General features: G+C 50.4%; 1 protein-coding gene across 1 annotated transcript; it reads right to left on the bottom strand.

The window, feature by feature from the left end:
- Nucleotides 1-1,223: 1,223 nt before the first annotated feature.
- Nucleotides 1,224-15,224, bottom strand: ankrd13d (ankyrin repeat domain 13D). Its single transcript, XM_088644304.1, has 15 exons — nucleotides 15,083-15,224; nucleotides 13,378-13,513; nucleotides 11,993-12,117; nucleotides 10,866-10,911; nucleotides 10,264-10,407; nucleotides 9,099-9,288; nucleotides 8,698-8,764; nucleotides 8,510-8,591; nucleotides 8,288-8,349; nucleotides 7,803-7,933; nucleotides 7,017-7,174; nucleotides 6,186-6,305; nucleotides 4,709-4,881; nucleotides 3,869-3,948; nucleotides 1,224-3,098 (listed from the first exon to the last, which is right to left on the bottom strand). Exons 1-15 carry the CDS (start codon nucleotides 15,164-15,166, stop codon nucleotides 2,726-2,728), a joined length of 1,971 nt encoding a protein of 656 aa, XP_088500430.1. The 5' UTR covers nucleotides 15,167-15,224; the 3' UTR covers nucleotides 1,224-2,725.
- Nucleotides 15,225-16,067: the final 843 nt, after the last annotated feature.

Raw genomic sequence — 16,067 nt, 5'->3', positions numbered from 1 at the left:
CACAGTGGGAATGACAGTGTATCAGACACGCCCACAGCTGGAATGGTATTCTATTAGACACACCCACAGTGGGAGTGACACTGTATCAGACACGCCCGTAATGGGAGTGACACTGTATCAGACACGCCCACAGTGGGAATGATAGTGTATTAGACACACCCACAGTGGGAGTGACACTGTATCAAACACACCCACAGTGGGAATGACAGTGTATTTGACACGCCCACAGCGATCAGTGTTTTTCCTTCTGCAGATCTAGTTGGTCCCAGTTGCACACTGCACACCTGAGTGAGAAAGACAGGGCCTGGTAAGTGTGTGGCAGTGATGCTGGGTCCTGGAGCCCCAGTGGAGGTCAGGGTGATGATCATCTGGGGCTCAGAGACCAGAGGAGAGTCAGGCTGCCCAGACGTGTCTTATCCAGAGATCAGGCACAGTCAATCTCCCAGCCCTCTCCCAGTGTGAAGCAGGAGCCCTGATTCCAGCAGAGACCCACCACTGCCCGACTGTGACTGCTGATGACAAAATAACCAGCAGAGAGAAGGTACCTGTCAGGCCTGTTTGATAGCCTGTCAGTGCACCTGCTGCAGAAAGCCTGCAGTCGCCTGGCGGTAACCTCACGACACTACTGTACCGACTTCGGCACCCTCTGACACGCTAGTGCCTTGCGTCGGGCCCGTCAGGTCACTCGAGACTGGACAGGTGAAAGCCATGGCACTCCCCGCCAGCCCCTAGGAGTCACAGGGTCCCGCTGCAGTGTGGAAAACCCACCACCGGGTGGCGCTAACGTCCGCGCAGGAGAATCATTGAAACGAGAGCAGGACCTCCTTTCCGAAGCGACGCTGTGCTGCTACAGTGTTTTTTATTATATCACCAGTGTCAGGGCTGGTGTGTGTGGACGCAGTCTGACCACAGCACTGACACACACTGGAGGGACAGACCAGTGTCTCACTGTGACTGGTCACTGAGGGCTGGTGTGGGTGGACAGTCTGAGCACAGCACTGAGACACACTGGAGGGACAGTGTCTCACTGTGACTGGTCACTGAGGGCTGGTGTGTGTGGACAGTCTGACCACTGCACTGACACACTGGAGACACAGTGTCTCACTGTGACCGGTCACTCAGGACTGGCGAGTGGACACTGCAAGTCAGAGGACAGACGTCATGTAAAACAGACCTCAGAGGAGATATGGACATACACAGCACACACACTGAGCATCAGCAAACACATTTTAGTAATCTTTTATTAATACGTGTCACTTCAACACTATGTTCTCACTCGTTTCCTTCATCTTTATCATCTTAAGTTATTTTTGCTGTAAGACTCCTTATATCATTACATCATGTTATAGCATTAAATTAAAATTCATTTAGGTTCAAAGTCTAGGGATCATTCTTGCTCAAGTATACTGTACAGTATCTCAAACAACTTCAAAGAAAAAAAGGTTTCTAAAACAATAAAAAAAACTTTCTCAGTGCAGTGTTAATGTCCTGTAGTGTCCAGTCAGTGTGTCTGTACTGTATTAACCCCTCTCTCTCAGTGCAGTGTTAATGTCCTGTAGTGTCCAGTCAGTGTGTCTGGACTGTATTAACCCCTCTCTCTCAGTGCGGTGTTAATGTCCTGTAGTGTTCAGTGTGTCTGTACTGTATTAACCCCTCTCTCTCAGTGCAGTGTTAATGTACTGGAGTGTCCAGTCAGTGTGTCTGTACTGTATTAACCCCTCTCTCTCAGTGCAGTGTTAATGTCCTGTAGTGTCCAGTCAGTGTGTCTGGACTGTATTAACCCCTCTCTCTCAGTGCAGTGGCATCCTCCGTCACGACAGAAGGCTCTTCTTTACACAAAGGGTGGCGGGAGTGTGGAACAAGTTGCACAGCCATGGTGTTGAAGCCAATTACAATGGTTTCTTTCAAGACACAGCTGGATGAGATCCGGGATAGATTAACTCTGTGATGGTCAGGTTTGGGGTGACTGGTGGGACACCAGGCCAGGATTCTTCAAACATCACAAAATCCAGATGCTTTTCATGTTTCAGCATCAGAAGGGTGTTTTACAAACAGCGAACAAGAAAGTCCTGTCTGTCGTGAATCTTGGCTTGTGGTCCTGAATGGTCTGTCGCCTCCATCACTGCGCAGCCAACAGGTGTGGAATTGACTCAGCTTCATAGCACAACGCCCCAGAAGTCTCATCCCGAAGTATTTTCTTTCATTTCATCCAGTTGGAGTGTCTCTTACCTCTGACTGTGCCTCCTGTCCTGTTGTGTGTGACTATTACTGAGGGATTCTCTGTTATCTCCTCTCTCTTTCACTGTGTCTCCTGTCCTGTTGTGTGTGACTATTACTGAGGGATTCTCTGTGACCTCTCTGTCTCACTGTGTCTCCTGTCCTGTTGTGTGTGTTTTTGTGTGTGTTTATCACTGAGGAATTCTGTTATCTCCTCTCTCTCATTGTGTCTCGTGTCTTGTTGTATGTGATTATTACTGAGGTATTCTGTTATTTCCTCTTTCTCACTGTGTCTCCTGTCTTGTCGTTACTGAGAGATTCTGTGATCTCCTCTCTCTCACTGCGTCGCCTGTCTGTGGTGTGTATTACTGAGGGACTCTGCTGTCACAGAGAGAGAGGAGAGAACATGAGGAACAGAGCAGTTGCAGTTACAGTTACAAACCAGAGACATTAAAGTATTTTGTTAAGAACAGAAGCAGCTGCAGTGAATCCAAGGTAACAGGAAGCTCTACTTCTCCGTGAGTGACAGCTGCAGTATCCTCTCCAGCTCCTCCTCTTCCTCCAGCCTCTTCCTGTCCTGCTCTTCCTGCTCCAGGCAAGACAGCTCCATGGCAATGCGAAGCTGCTCGTCAAAGCTGGTTGCCACGGCGAAGGCCCCAGGCATTCTCTGGGCGTAGTTGGGGTCATCCAGTGAGCTGTAGGAGGGTGGCGAACGGACTTGAGAGGGGGAAAGGGAGAGAATTGGGGGAGGAGTCAGATGTATTGACTCCTCCTCTTCCACCTGCGACTCCTTTCCTGTCACTGTTGAGGTCTGCATGCAGGTCCCACTCTCTCCACCCTGACCTCCAGCCAAAGAGAGGGAGAGAGACTCCTGTATAGCCCTGAAACAGAGAGAGAGGGGTTAATACAGTCCAGACACACCGACTGGACACTCCAGTACATTAACACTGCACTGAGAGAGAGGGGTTAATACAGTCCAGACACACCGACTGGACACTCCAGTACATTAACACTGCACTGAGAGAGGTGTTAATACAGTCCAGACACACTGACTGGACACTACAGGACATTAACACTGCACTGAGAGAGAGGGGTTAATACAGTCCAGACACACTGACTGGACACTACAGGACATTAACACTGCACTGAGAGAGAGGGGTTAATACAGTACAGACACACTGACTGGACACTCCAGTACATTAACACTGCACTGAGAGAGAGGGGTTAATACAGTCCAGACACACTGACTGGACACTACAGTACATTAATAGTACTGTGACTGCACTGGGACTGGTCTGAGACTGTCCTGTCCATCTGTGACAATGGTTCTGATTCTGATCCCTGTTACACTGAGATTGGACACTGAGCCACTATGCTGTCGGCTTCTGGTTTGCTGGTTCTGGAAGCCCTGGGACAGTGAGTCGACAGAACAGGACCAGGATAGCGAGGCAGGCCCACAGGCCATCAGCCAGCACTGTCTGAACACGTAAGACTTGTCTTGCCAGTGAAGCGTTTGAGCCTCAACAGGAGAAGGAGATAAAACGCGACTAAACATTCAAATCGGAGTTTAAACAGAGTCGTATTTCCATAAAGATGTAAATGCCTGCTTGATAAAGGGCTGGAAGAAGAGCTCTGTGTGAGAGGGCCTCACCTCTCCAGCTGGGTGTCCTCTTCGTACAGGGGAGTGTGGGACACAGGGCGACTGTTCGTCAGGGCTTCCCATATAGTCACCTGGGGAGAGAGAAAGAGTCTCATTGCTGGGATCAGTACCTTTTCCCTGGATGTGCATGTGAAACTGGGAACCTGAGGCCCTTCTTTGCACAGAGGGGGGTGGGAGTGTGAACAAGCTGCCCAGACATGTTGTTGAAGCTGATACCCTGACTAAATCCAAGACGCAGTCAGAGGGGATCCTCTAGTCAGGATAGGAGACACTTCTTTACACAGAGGGTGGTGGGAGTGTGGAACATGCTGCCCAGACATGTTGTTGAAACTGATACTTTGGCCTCTCTCAAGACACAGCTGGATGAGATCCTGGAAACCATACTTATGACCAAACAGGCCCACCTCCTTCATTTCATTTGTGACCTGCACTGTTGATCAACACTGACAGTGGTGTGTGCTCCCATTAACAGAGAGAGGCTCAGACCTGGAGCCTGTACCGGAAGGGTAGGGCACAAGGCAGGGCTACTCCCTGGACTGGGCTTCTGTCCACCACAGCTCACACACACATACAGGGACCACTGAAGGAAACCAATTTACCCAGACAGTAGTCCTTGGATGGGACATCCCAGATGGGAGAAAACCAGAGCCCTGGAAAAAATTCACATGCGAACTCCACTCAGAGGGCACCCTGGTCTGGACTGGATACTGGAAATACTTGTGTCTGCGTTTTGTGCCCAGTTGGTCATTCCCAGTTCAGGGCTGAATCAATACATGGATATCTGTAAAAGTGGAAGTGGAAGTATTACCAGTGTCTAACTGCTGCCCTCACCTGGTCACTTTCCGTTCCAGCATCCAACAGGCTCTGCTGAATGGCAAACTGCAAGAGGTTGTCATCCTCGTCTCTCATTGGCTCACTGCGGCCAGTACCAAGTGTGGCGTACTCTGCGGGAGGCTCAAACACGGAAGGATCCACCTCACAGCAGAGGGGTGGGGGGGTACCACCTGAGTGAAAGAGAGCAGATCAAGACGGGAAATCTATGATACGTCTATTTACATCTGCACATATTTAAATACCTGAGTATTTTCTTGGAACTATTCAAGTGATCTACCTCGCTCAATTGTATTATTTCACCTGGGATTTAAACCCACAGCCTTTCAGTAACAGGTCCGGGGCTCTGACCAGTGCTCCACACTGCTGCCCAACACGTATGATCTGCAACATGATATCAACAGTGGAATCCCTGGAGGGCTCTGCCGTGCGTCACGTGACATGGTCACATGCTGGTGTCACATGACGTGCCCAGTGGGGGTTCTGAATCGAGGCAGCGAGGTGAAGCCAGCCCTCCCAGGGGCCAGCAGGCTGTGGAGAGCCCAGCCCGCTGTGTCCCGTCATTTCACACTACAGTGAATCGTCCTCGCTGCGCCGGCTTCCCTGCTCCTGCTGCTCCCCCTGCTCACACACGTGCGCCTGAAACACAGCGTCTCACACGAGCCTCATGATCGCCCATCGTCCCCCCTGGTGTCGCCTCGAGGGGAACCCCAGTCCCAGCAGCTTCAGGAGCCCCTTTCCTTTCTCCTTCTGCCTACCAGTTTAAGTCCAGACTCTGTGAGGCGTCTGGAACAAGCTGCCCAGCCATGTTGCTGAAGCTGGTTCCCTGGCTTCTCTCACCACACAGCTGACAGAAATCCTCCAGTCAGGACAGGAGGGTCTTCTTTACACAAAGAGTAGAGGGAGTGTGGAACAAGCTGCCCAGCCATGGTGCTGAAGCTGGTTCCCTGGCTTCTCTCACCACACAGCTGACAGAAATCCTCCAGTCAGGACAGGAGGGTCTTCTTTACACAAAGAGTAGAGGGAGTGTGGAACAAGCTGCCCAGCCATGGTGCTGAAGCCGGTACCCTAGCTTCTCTCACGACACCGCTGGATGAGATTCTGGGATCAATTCGCTGCAAACTATCAAAGAATGGCCTCCTCCTGTTTGTGACCTTACTCATTTTCTTATTTGACACATAACGACATTGTGGCAACACAATTTGCTTAATAATTTGCTTACAAATGCTCAAGTGGCCGAGCTTCCCCTGCAGAACAATGACACAGCTCAGTCAGGATGCCTGAATCCCAGGACAGCGTCCACCGCTGAAGTCAGCTTCTGCAGCTGCTGGGCGGCTCTTCAAACAGGAAGCTAACAAGGGCAGCACAGAGGGCCGCTCTGCCCTGGGAGGGTGGAAGTCCGAATCTGGCCGTGGTCGGCGTCTGTGCCCTGTGAGCGCCTGCTGAAAGAGTGACGACTTCCCCCCTGGACCAGTACCTGTCTCAGCTGCGCCCTCTGGTGGCGGGGGGCAGACAGTGACGGAGCTGACGGGCTCGTCGCAGCCGCAGAGGTTACTGAAGGTCACCCGCGCGTTGAGGACGTGGAACAGCGGGATCTCTGCGAGAGAGAGAGAGAGAGAGTGGGAGAGGGTTAGGGTCACCAGTGAGAACGTCAGGTGGGAGACCCGTCCTGCGGTCACAGTGTGGCCCGGTCCGCTGTCAGCTGGGCTGGACACGACCGGGGCAGGACTGGCAGGAGGGTTCGGGGACACATTCATTCTGGGGCCGTTTCCCTTCCTTCTGCTATGATAACCAGTCATGTTTCCCAGTGCCCTGATGTCCATGGTACATGGTGTGTGCCACTGTCAAATACTGAAAGGAAAGCTGCGGACCAGAGGAAACCAGCTGTATGTGCTGGAAGTGTTTTCTAATGAGGGGACAGGGACTGTGCTTCCCTTTTCAGTACAGTGATCTCTCACAGTCAACCTGTACTAAGCAAAGCCTCATTCTCCACCTTATTCTCCCTGATCTAGTCTCTCTCTCTGTGTCCCCCCACACCCTCAGTCTCCTCCCACTCTCTCACGGGGTCACCCCACTCTCTCACGGGGTCACCCCACTCCCTCAGTCCCCTCCCACTCTCTCTCTTTTAAACACCTCTAACTCACACCCTGTTCCCTCCCACTTTTTCAGTCTCCTCTAACTCTCAAGCTGTCCCCACCCACTCAGTCCCCTCCCACTCTATCACACGTCCCCTTCCACTTTCTCACAATCTCCTCCTACTTCCTCACTCTCCCTGTCTCCCCCCACTCTCTCCCACAGTTTCTCTCACCGATCTTGACGGGGAAGCCAGGTGGCAGTCTAAGAGTAATGAAGTCTCTCAGCTTGGCAAAGTGGGCGTTGGAGATTGCCATCAGGTCAATAATGGGGGACACCTGCTCCACTAGAGACAGGGGGTGAGACTCACTTAACCACAGCGTCGCCTTGAACCTGAAACAGAAGGACAGGGTTAAATAGCAGAGAGGACACCAATGACAAGGCATTACTGAGCCAGTCAGTACCTCTACACCTTGCTGCTGAGCTCCACTGACACTCTCACACACAGTACAGTACAGTACCTCTGACACTCTCTCACATACAGTTCAGTACAGTACCCCTGACACTCTCTCACACAGTACGGTACAGTACCTCTGACACTCTCACACACAGTACGGTACAGTACCTCTGACACCATCACACACAGTACAGTACCCCTGACACTCTCTCACACGCAGTTCAGTACAGTACCCCTGACACTCTCACACAGAGTACGGTACAGTACCTCTGACACTCTCACACACAGTGCAGTACCCATGACACTCTCTCAGACACAGTACAGTACAGTACCCCTGACATTCTCAGACACAGTACAGTACAGTACCCCTGACACTCTCTCACACAGTATGGTACAGTACCTCTGACACTCTCACACACAGTACAGTACAGTACCTCTGACACTCAAACACACAGTTCAGTACAGTACCCCTGACACTCTCACACACAGTACAGTACCCCTGACACTCTCACACACAGTACAGTACAATACCCCTGACACTCTCACACAAATACAGTACAGTACTTCTGCACTTTGCTGCTGAGCTCCACAGGCCTGCCGATGTCTCTGCGGGTCAGCGAGAGGTCAGGGTTGAAGTACTCCTCCGCAGTCAGGGCACTGGGGTTGGTGGGGCTGGCACACTGGGACACCTGGCTCTGTGGGGAGGCAGGAATGTCAGCGAGACTCAGTGCCACTTCCCAGTGTCCTCAGCACCCTCAACACCCTGGTCACGGCTGAGACAGAACAGCGCCGAGCAGGGCAGCGGACCGTCCAGTAAAGTCACGAGACAGGTGACAAACAAGAGGAGGGCAATCGGCAGACAGTAGAGACTATCATTTCCAAGACAGTGGCTAATTGATCCAAAGTCTTCGTCCAGCTGTTTCTTAAAAGAAGCCAGGGTAACAGCTTCGACAACTTGACTGGGCAACTTGTTCTACACTCCCACCACCCTTTGTGTAAAGACGCGTCCCCCTATCCTTGCTTTTCAAAGTTTTATTATAAGAACTGACCCCACTATGAGAGACGTGCTGCTCAGCAATTCCCAGGAAGGACTGGAGAGGAGTCTTAGAGCCTGGAAAGAGAGAGAGAGGAGCTGAAACAGTACAGTTACCCACACAGCACTGTGTTTCTCTGTGCCTCTAATCTCTCTGTATAGAGAATGTGATGACGACGATGACGATGTGTTTATTTCATGCGCTGGTGTAGCCAGGCGGGTCTGGGGGTTCTGGTACCTCTGCTCCTGGACTTGTCCTGGTCCGAGAGATGTTCTGTTCGCGTTCGGGTCACGAGCTCCACATTGCTGGCACTGTAAACCTTTAAATGGAAACAGACAGAGTCAAGAAAGCTGAAACAGTTAGCTCTTCCACTTCTGGATGGAGTTTAAAGAGGAACACAGACTGACAGACAGAGATGGACTGACCTTCGCCTCATATCCACTGATCATCTCAGTCTTCTCTGATCGCCAGCCCCAGATCCCAGACTTGTTCCTGCATAACAACACAAACACACACGTGCAGATGTCACACCTACCGTCTCTATCCTGGTCTGTCTCGTCTCAACTTGCATCTGAAATTCCTGTCTGTCTCTCTGTCATCTCACTGCCCGACTCCCACTGGCTCTGATCCTCTCTTCCTGTCTGTCTCTCTGTCATCTCACTGCCCGACTCCCACTGGCTCTGATCCTCTCTTCCTGTCTGTCTCTCTGTCATCTCACTGCCCGACTCCCACTGGCTCTGATCCTCTCTTCCTGTCTGTCTCTCTGTCATCTCACTGCCCGACTCCCACTGGCTCTGATCTGTCCGGTATCTCTCTCTCTCTGTACCTCTCAAAGGAGATGTTCTTCGTATTCAGATGAGTGGACACGATAGGAGAAGTCAGCCTGTGGGCAACACTGTCTTCAGTGGGCATCATGGCCGCCAAAAGAGACTCAGGATCCCGCAAAGGAAGGGAAAGAGACTCTGTGTAGACCACCTGCTTCTCATGGTCAACCTCCATTACTACTGCTCCTCCCTCTGAGCAAGAGAGAGAGGGGTTAATACAGTCCAGACACACTGGACACTACAGGGCATTAACACTGCACTGAGAGAGAGGGGTTAATACAGTCCAGACACACTGACTGGACACTACAGTACATTAACACTGCACTGAGAGAGAGGGGTTAATACAGTCCAGACACACTGACTGGACACTGCAGGACATTAACACTGCACTGAGAGAGAGGGGTTAATACAGTCCAGACACACTGACTGGACACTACAGTACATTAACACTGCACTGAGAGAGAGGGGTTAATACAGTCCAGACACACTGGCTGGACACTCCAGTACATTAACACTGCACTCAGAGAGAGGGGTTAATACAGTACAGACACCCTGACTGGACACTACAGTACATTAACACTGCACTGAGAGAGAGGGGTTAATACAGTACAGACACACTGACTGGACACTACAGGGCATTAACACTGCACTGAGAGAGAGGGGTTAATACAGTCCAGACACACTGACTGGACACTACAGTACATTAACACTGCACTGAGAGAGAGGGGTTAATACAGTCCAGACACACTGACTGGACACTGCAGGACATTAACACTGCACTGAGAGAGAGGGGTTAATACAGTCCAGACACACTGACTGGACACTACAGTACATTAACACTGCAGTGAGAGAGAGGGATTAATACAGTCCAGACACACTGACTGGACACTCCAGTACATTAACACTGCACTGAGAGAGAGGGGTTAATACAGTCCAGACACACTGACTGGACACTGCAGGACATTAACACTGCACTGAGAGAGAGGGGTTAATACAGTCCAGACACACTGACTGGACACTGCAGGACATTAACACTGCACTGAGAGAGAGAGGTTAAAAAACAAGGAGCAATAAGGCCATTGAAGCCAGTTCTGTTAATTTCCTTATAATCAGGCATCATCACAGAGCATCAACATCATCAGCAGAGCTGAGACGAAAGCTGTTCACCTCCTCCCTTGAAGATGTAGCTGCGTCGCCCCTTCAGCCAGGTCATGTGCTCAAAGCCCAGCAGGGTGGTGTCCACTCGCAGGCTGGAGCCACTTTTCCACACCCGATACACATCACTGGGACACACCTTGGACACCAGAGGTACTATGAGAGAGAGGGGTTAATACAGTACAGACACACTGACTGGACACTACAGTACATTAACACTGCACTGAGAGAGAGGGGTTAATACAGTCCAGACACACTGACTGGACACTCCAGTACATTAACACTGCACTGAGAGAGAGGGGTTAATACAGACCAGACACACTGACTGGACACTACAGGACATTAACACTGGGCTGAGAGAGAGGGGTTAATACAGTACAGACACACTGACTGGACATTACAGGACATTAACACTGCACTGAGAGAGAGGGGTTAATACAGTACAGACACACTGACTGGACACTCCAGTACATTAACACTGCACTGAGAGAGAGGGGTTAATACAGTCCAGACACACTGACTGGACACTACAGGACATTAACACTGCACTGAGAGAGAGGGGTTAATACAGTTTGGACACACAGATTGGATGAAGACAGAGCACGGCGTCTCACCCCAGCTTGTGAACTCCCATTTCATCTCTACGTAGAAGTCACGTGCCTGCAACCACAAATACAGCACACTGTAAGGACACAGAGCACACAACAGAGTAATTAAGTCCTGTTCAAAATGGCAGTACTACAAGTGTGCTCAGAACAACGCAAAAAAGTATGCAACTGTTCACGTTAGTGTTAGTCTGCAGTGTATTACAGTGCAGTGTGTTACTGTGCAGTTCTGTGAGGTGTTTTATAGTGCAGTGTATTTCCCCTGACCTTGCACAGTGTTGTGTGCAGTGGGCTACAGTGCTGTGTTGTGTGCAGTGTGTTCCAGTGCTGTGGATCTCCCCATGACCTTGCACAGTGTTGTGTGCAGTGTATTTCCCCTGACCTTGCGCAGTGTTGTGTACAGTGTGTTCCAGTGCAGTGTTGTGTGCAGTGTGTTCCAGTGCAGTGTATTTCCCCTGACCTTGTGCAGTGTTGTGTGCAGTGTGTTCCAGTGCAGTGTTGTGTACAGTGTGTTCCAGTGCAGTGTATTTCCCCTGACCTTGTGCAGTGTTGTGTACAGTGTGTTCCACTGCAGTGATGTGTGCAGTGTGTTCCAGTGCAGTGATGTGTGCAGTGTGTTCCAGTGCAGTGTATTTCCCCTGACCTTGCACAGTGTTGTGTGCAGTGGGCTACAGTGCTGTGTTGTGTGCAGTGTGTTCCAGTGCTGTGGATCTCCCCATGACCTTGCACAGTGTTGTGTGCAGTGTAGTGTGCAGTGTATTTCCCCTGACCTTGTGCAGTGTTGTGTACAGTGTGTTCCAGTGCAGTGTTGTGTGCAGTGTGTTCCAGTGCAGTGTATTTCCCCTGACCTTGTGCAGTGTTGTGTGCAGTGTGTTCCAGTGCAGTGTTGTGTACAGTGTGTTCCAGTGCAGTGTATTTCCCCTGACCTTGTGCAGTGTTGTGTACAGTGTGTTCCACTGCAGTGATGTGTGCAGTGTGTTCCAGTGCAGTGATGTGTGCAGTGTGTTCCAGTGCAGTGTATTTCCCCTGACCTTGCACAGTGTTGTGTACAGTGTGTTGCAGTGCAGTGATGTGTGCAGTGTGTTCCAGTGCAGTGATGTGTGCAGTGTGTTCCAGTGCAGTGTATTTCCCCTGACCTTGCGCAGTTTGCTCAACAGCTCTGGGATGCCAGCCAGTCTCTCTGTGGCTCTCTTGTTGTCTCTGTACTGCAGAACCAGCTGGACCAGCTCAGGGTCTCCAGTACTAACCGCCTCCTGTAACACTGACCACATACGACGCTTACTTACATCCGACATCTTTCATGTCTCACCAGTCCAGCCCTGTGCAGTGTGTGGCCAGTGTGTCTCATCAGTCCAGCCCTGTGTAGTGTGTGGTCAGTGTGTCTCACCAGTCCAGAGCTGTGCTGTGTGTGGTCAGTGTGGCTCACCAGTCCAGCCCTGTGCTGTGTGTGGTCAGTGTGTCTCACCAGTCCAGTCCTGTGCAGTGTGTCTCACCAGTCCAGCCCTGTCCACCCCTGGTCAGTGTATCTCGCCAGTCCAGAGCTGTGCTGTGTGTGGTCAGTGTGGCTCACCAGTCCAGCCCTGTGCAGTGTGTGGCCAGTGTGTCTCATCAGTCCAGCCCTGTGCAGTGTGTGGTCAGTGTGTCTCACCAGTCCAGCCCTGTGCAGTGTGTGGTCAGTGTGTCTCACCAGTCCAGAGCTGTGCTGTGTGTGGTCAGTGTGTCTCACCAGTCCAGCCCTGTGCTGTGTGTGGTCAGTGTGTCTCACCAGTCCAGCCCTGTGCAGTGTGTCTCACCAGTCCAGCCCTGTCCACCCCTGGTCAGTGTATCTCGCCAGTCCAGAGCTGTGCTGTGTGTGGTCAGTGTGGCTCACCAGTCCAGCCCTGTGCAGTGTGTGGCCAGTGTGTCTCATCAGTCCAGCCCTGTGCAGTGTGTGGTCAGTGTGTCTCACCAGTCCAGCCCTGTGCAGTGTGTGGTCAGTGTGTCTCACCAGTCCAGAGCTGTGCTGTGTGTGGTCAGTGTGTCTCACCAGTCCAGCCCTGTGCTGTGTGTGGTCAGTGTGTCTCACCAGTCCAGCCCTGTGCAGTGTGTCTCACCAGTCCAGCCCTGTCCACCCCTGGTCAGTGTATCTCGCCAGTCCAGAGCTGTGCTGTGTGTGGTCAGTGTGTCTCACCAGTCCAGCCCTGTGCTGTGTGTGGTCAGTGTGTCTCACCAGTCCAGCCCTGTGCAGTGTGTGGCCAGTGTGTCTCACCAGTCCAGCCCTGTGCAGTGTGTGGCCAGTGTGTCTCACCAGTCCAGCCCTGTGCAGTGTGTGGTCAGTGTGTCTCACCAGTCCAGCCCTGTGCAGTGAGTGGTCAGTGTGTCTCACCAGTCCAGCCCTGTGCAGTGTGTGGTCAGTGTGTCTCACCAGTCCAGCCCTGTGCAGTGAGTGGTCAGTGTGTCTCACCAGTCCAGCCCTGTGCAGTGTGTGGCCAGTGTGTCTTACCAGTCCAGCCCTGTGCAGTGTGTGGCCAGTGTGTCTTACCAGTCCAGCCCTGTGCAGTGTGCTGTGTGGGATCTGCCTTGTGTCTCAGTAGCACTCGGGTGCTCTCCAGGTGTCCTAGGCTAACAGCCAGCTGCAGTGGTGTCCGTCCACGAGGGTCCACTGCCTCCTTGTCATGCTGTAAAAGACAGTGAAACACATACCATCAGACACAACTGTACCAGTGTACAGTGTGGAAATATGCCAACAGACATACAGTGTAAAGAGCAAAGTGTTCTGTGGTGCACTCTGCAGGTACATCTATCATGAATAAGAACCGTGAACAAAGCAAGTTTCACAGATACTGCATCTGTTTATTAATACAGACACACATGAATACAAAACCATATCACGGATAGCTCAGTATAACTATCAATACTGCTACTGCACACAAATACAAAGCTCACACTGTAGAACAGATCAATACTGCTGAAAAACATCAGTCACCTGTCTACCTGCACAGTGCTGAAGACCATCAGAGACCTGAACACTGCTGAAGAACATCAGATACCTCTCCAGCTGAACACTGCTGAAAAACATCAGTCACTTGTGTACCTGCACACTGCTGAAGACCATCAGACACCTCTACCTGAACACTGCTGAAGAACATCATATACCTCTTCGCCCAAACACTGCTGATACTTGTCCACCTAAACACTGCCGAAGAATAGGTACCTCTCCAGCTGAACACTGCTGAAAAACATCAGTCACCTGTCCACCTGCACACTGCTGAAGACCATCAGAGACCTGAACACTGCTGAAGAACATCAGATACCCCTACCCGAACACTGCTGAAGAACATCAGATACCTCTTCGTCTGACACTGCTGACACTTGTCCACCTGAACACTGCCGAATTATAGGTACCTCTCCAGCTGAACACTGCTGAAAAACATCAGTCACCTGTCCACCTGCATACTGGTGAAGACCATCAGAGACCTGAACACTGCTGAAGAACATCAGATACCTCTTCGCCTGAACACTGCTGACACTTGTCCACCTGAACACTGCCGAATTATAGGTACCTCTCCAGCTGAACACTGCTGAAAAACATCAGTCACCTGTCCACCTGCACACTGCTGAAGACCATCAGAGACCTGAACACTGCTGAAGAACATTAGATACCCCTACCCGAACACTGCTGAAGAACATCAGATACCTCTTCGCCTGAACACTGTTGACACTTGTCCACCTGAACAGTGCCGAATTATAGGTACCTCTCCAGCTGAACACTGCTGAAAAACATCAGTCACCTGTCCACCTGCATACTGGTGAAGACTATCAGACACCTGAATACTGCTGAATAAAGCTACCTCTCCAGCTGAACACTGCTGAAGAACATCAGATATCTATCCACCTGAACATTGCTGAAGAACATCAGGTACCTGTCCACCTGAACACTGTTGAAGAACATTAGATATCTGTTCACCTGAACACTGCTGAAAAACATGAGGTACCTGTGCACCTGAACACTACTAAAGAACATCAGATACTTGTCCAACTGAACACTGCTGAAGATCGTCAGATACCAATTCAGCTGAACACTGCTGAAGAACATCAGGTTCTTGAATTGGAAGAAGCAGCAGCCAATAGTATTCATTGCAAATGTTACTACTAATAATAAGAACATGGAAACAGCACACAAGTAAATACTACTTTAGAATAATAAATTACTACCACTACTACTACTAATAATAATAAATACATACCTTGTTCTTCTGCAGTTCTCGGTCCAGTTCTATGTACTGGTTATACCAAACGAAATAATGTAGCGGATACGTCTCCTTGTCCATTTTTACATGAAGAATGTCCTAATAATACTGCTGAAATTATCAATCGGCTTCAGACATCATTTACACGAGAAAGAAAATCAAATTATAATATATTTCTCTTTTCCTATTTATACAGTTTTCTCTGTCAGCTACGGGCGTTTTTTAAATAAGTTACAATAAATAATCTGGAAGACAAATAAATAAAAAATAAATAACATTTAATTAAAATATTTCAAATGACACTGCGGCAACGGTATTGACTGAACTGAAACGGCTTATTCAGCCGGCGTCTCTTCACCATTCCCACTGCCAAGATTCAGATGGTATCAAATATTACATTTCTCAGTAGATGTTATTTATCTCATTCCTGACCATTTCGCTCTTCAGAAGCGGTCTACGTATTGCCGGACTGTCACTGCGACTGAGCTCTATACTGCGGCCTACTTCACATTTCACATCCAGGTCTCTCAAGTGACGCGCCGCGCCGGGAGGGGGATGCTGACAATGCGGGATCACGGCTCTCTCTCTCAGTCGGTCAGCGCCAGGATCCGTGCTCGCTCCCAAACCGGGCCTTGATCGGCTTTCGTGAAGTTAAAACAGAAAACGAAATCCCTGCGTAACACAGTCCATTTTCCGACACGCACGTCTTCAGTGTCTTGAAACGAAATTGGAGTTTAAGACGTGCATTTCTGTCGCTTTTGTGTGGACCTGTCAGCAAACGTACTTAACTTCCAGGTTAACGGAGTGCAAGGAGATCCGAGTGCGATGTGCACGGAGACAATATATTATTTATTTATCGGTTTATTATTTATTTCATTTGAAACGGAGAAAGTGAGCCGCTAGGGTCGTTCAGTAAAGCGCAGGTCCATGTCTGCAAAAGTTAAAGTATTTACATTGTTACAAATATACCAGTTCTGTCGCT

The sequence above is a fragment of the Lepisosteus platostomus genome, chromosome 8 (genome assembly GCF_059453375.1).
Source record: "Lepisosteus platostomus isolate fLepPlt1 chromosome 8, fLepPlt1.hap1, whole genome shotgun sequence".
Lineage (NCBI taxonomy): Eukaryota > Metazoa > Chordata > Actinopteri > Semionotiformes > Lepisosteidae > Lepisosteus > Lepisosteus platostomus.
This window is presented reverse-complemented; position numbering and strand designations above follow the sequence as displayed.

Coding starts and splice junctions, on each gene's coding strand:
- ankrd13d (XM_088644304.1), bottom strand. CDS start 15,166: ATGGACAAGGAGACGTATCCGCTACATTATTTCGTTTGGTATAACCAG. Junction 8,592..8,697: donor TCAGTGGATATGAGGCGAAG/GTCAGTCCATCT, acceptor TTCCATTTAAAG/GTTTACAGTGCCAGCAATGT. Junction 7,934..8,287: donor AGCACGTCTCTCATAGTGGG/GTCAGTTCTTAT, acceptor GCCTCCCCACAG/AGCCAGGTGTCCCAGTGTGC.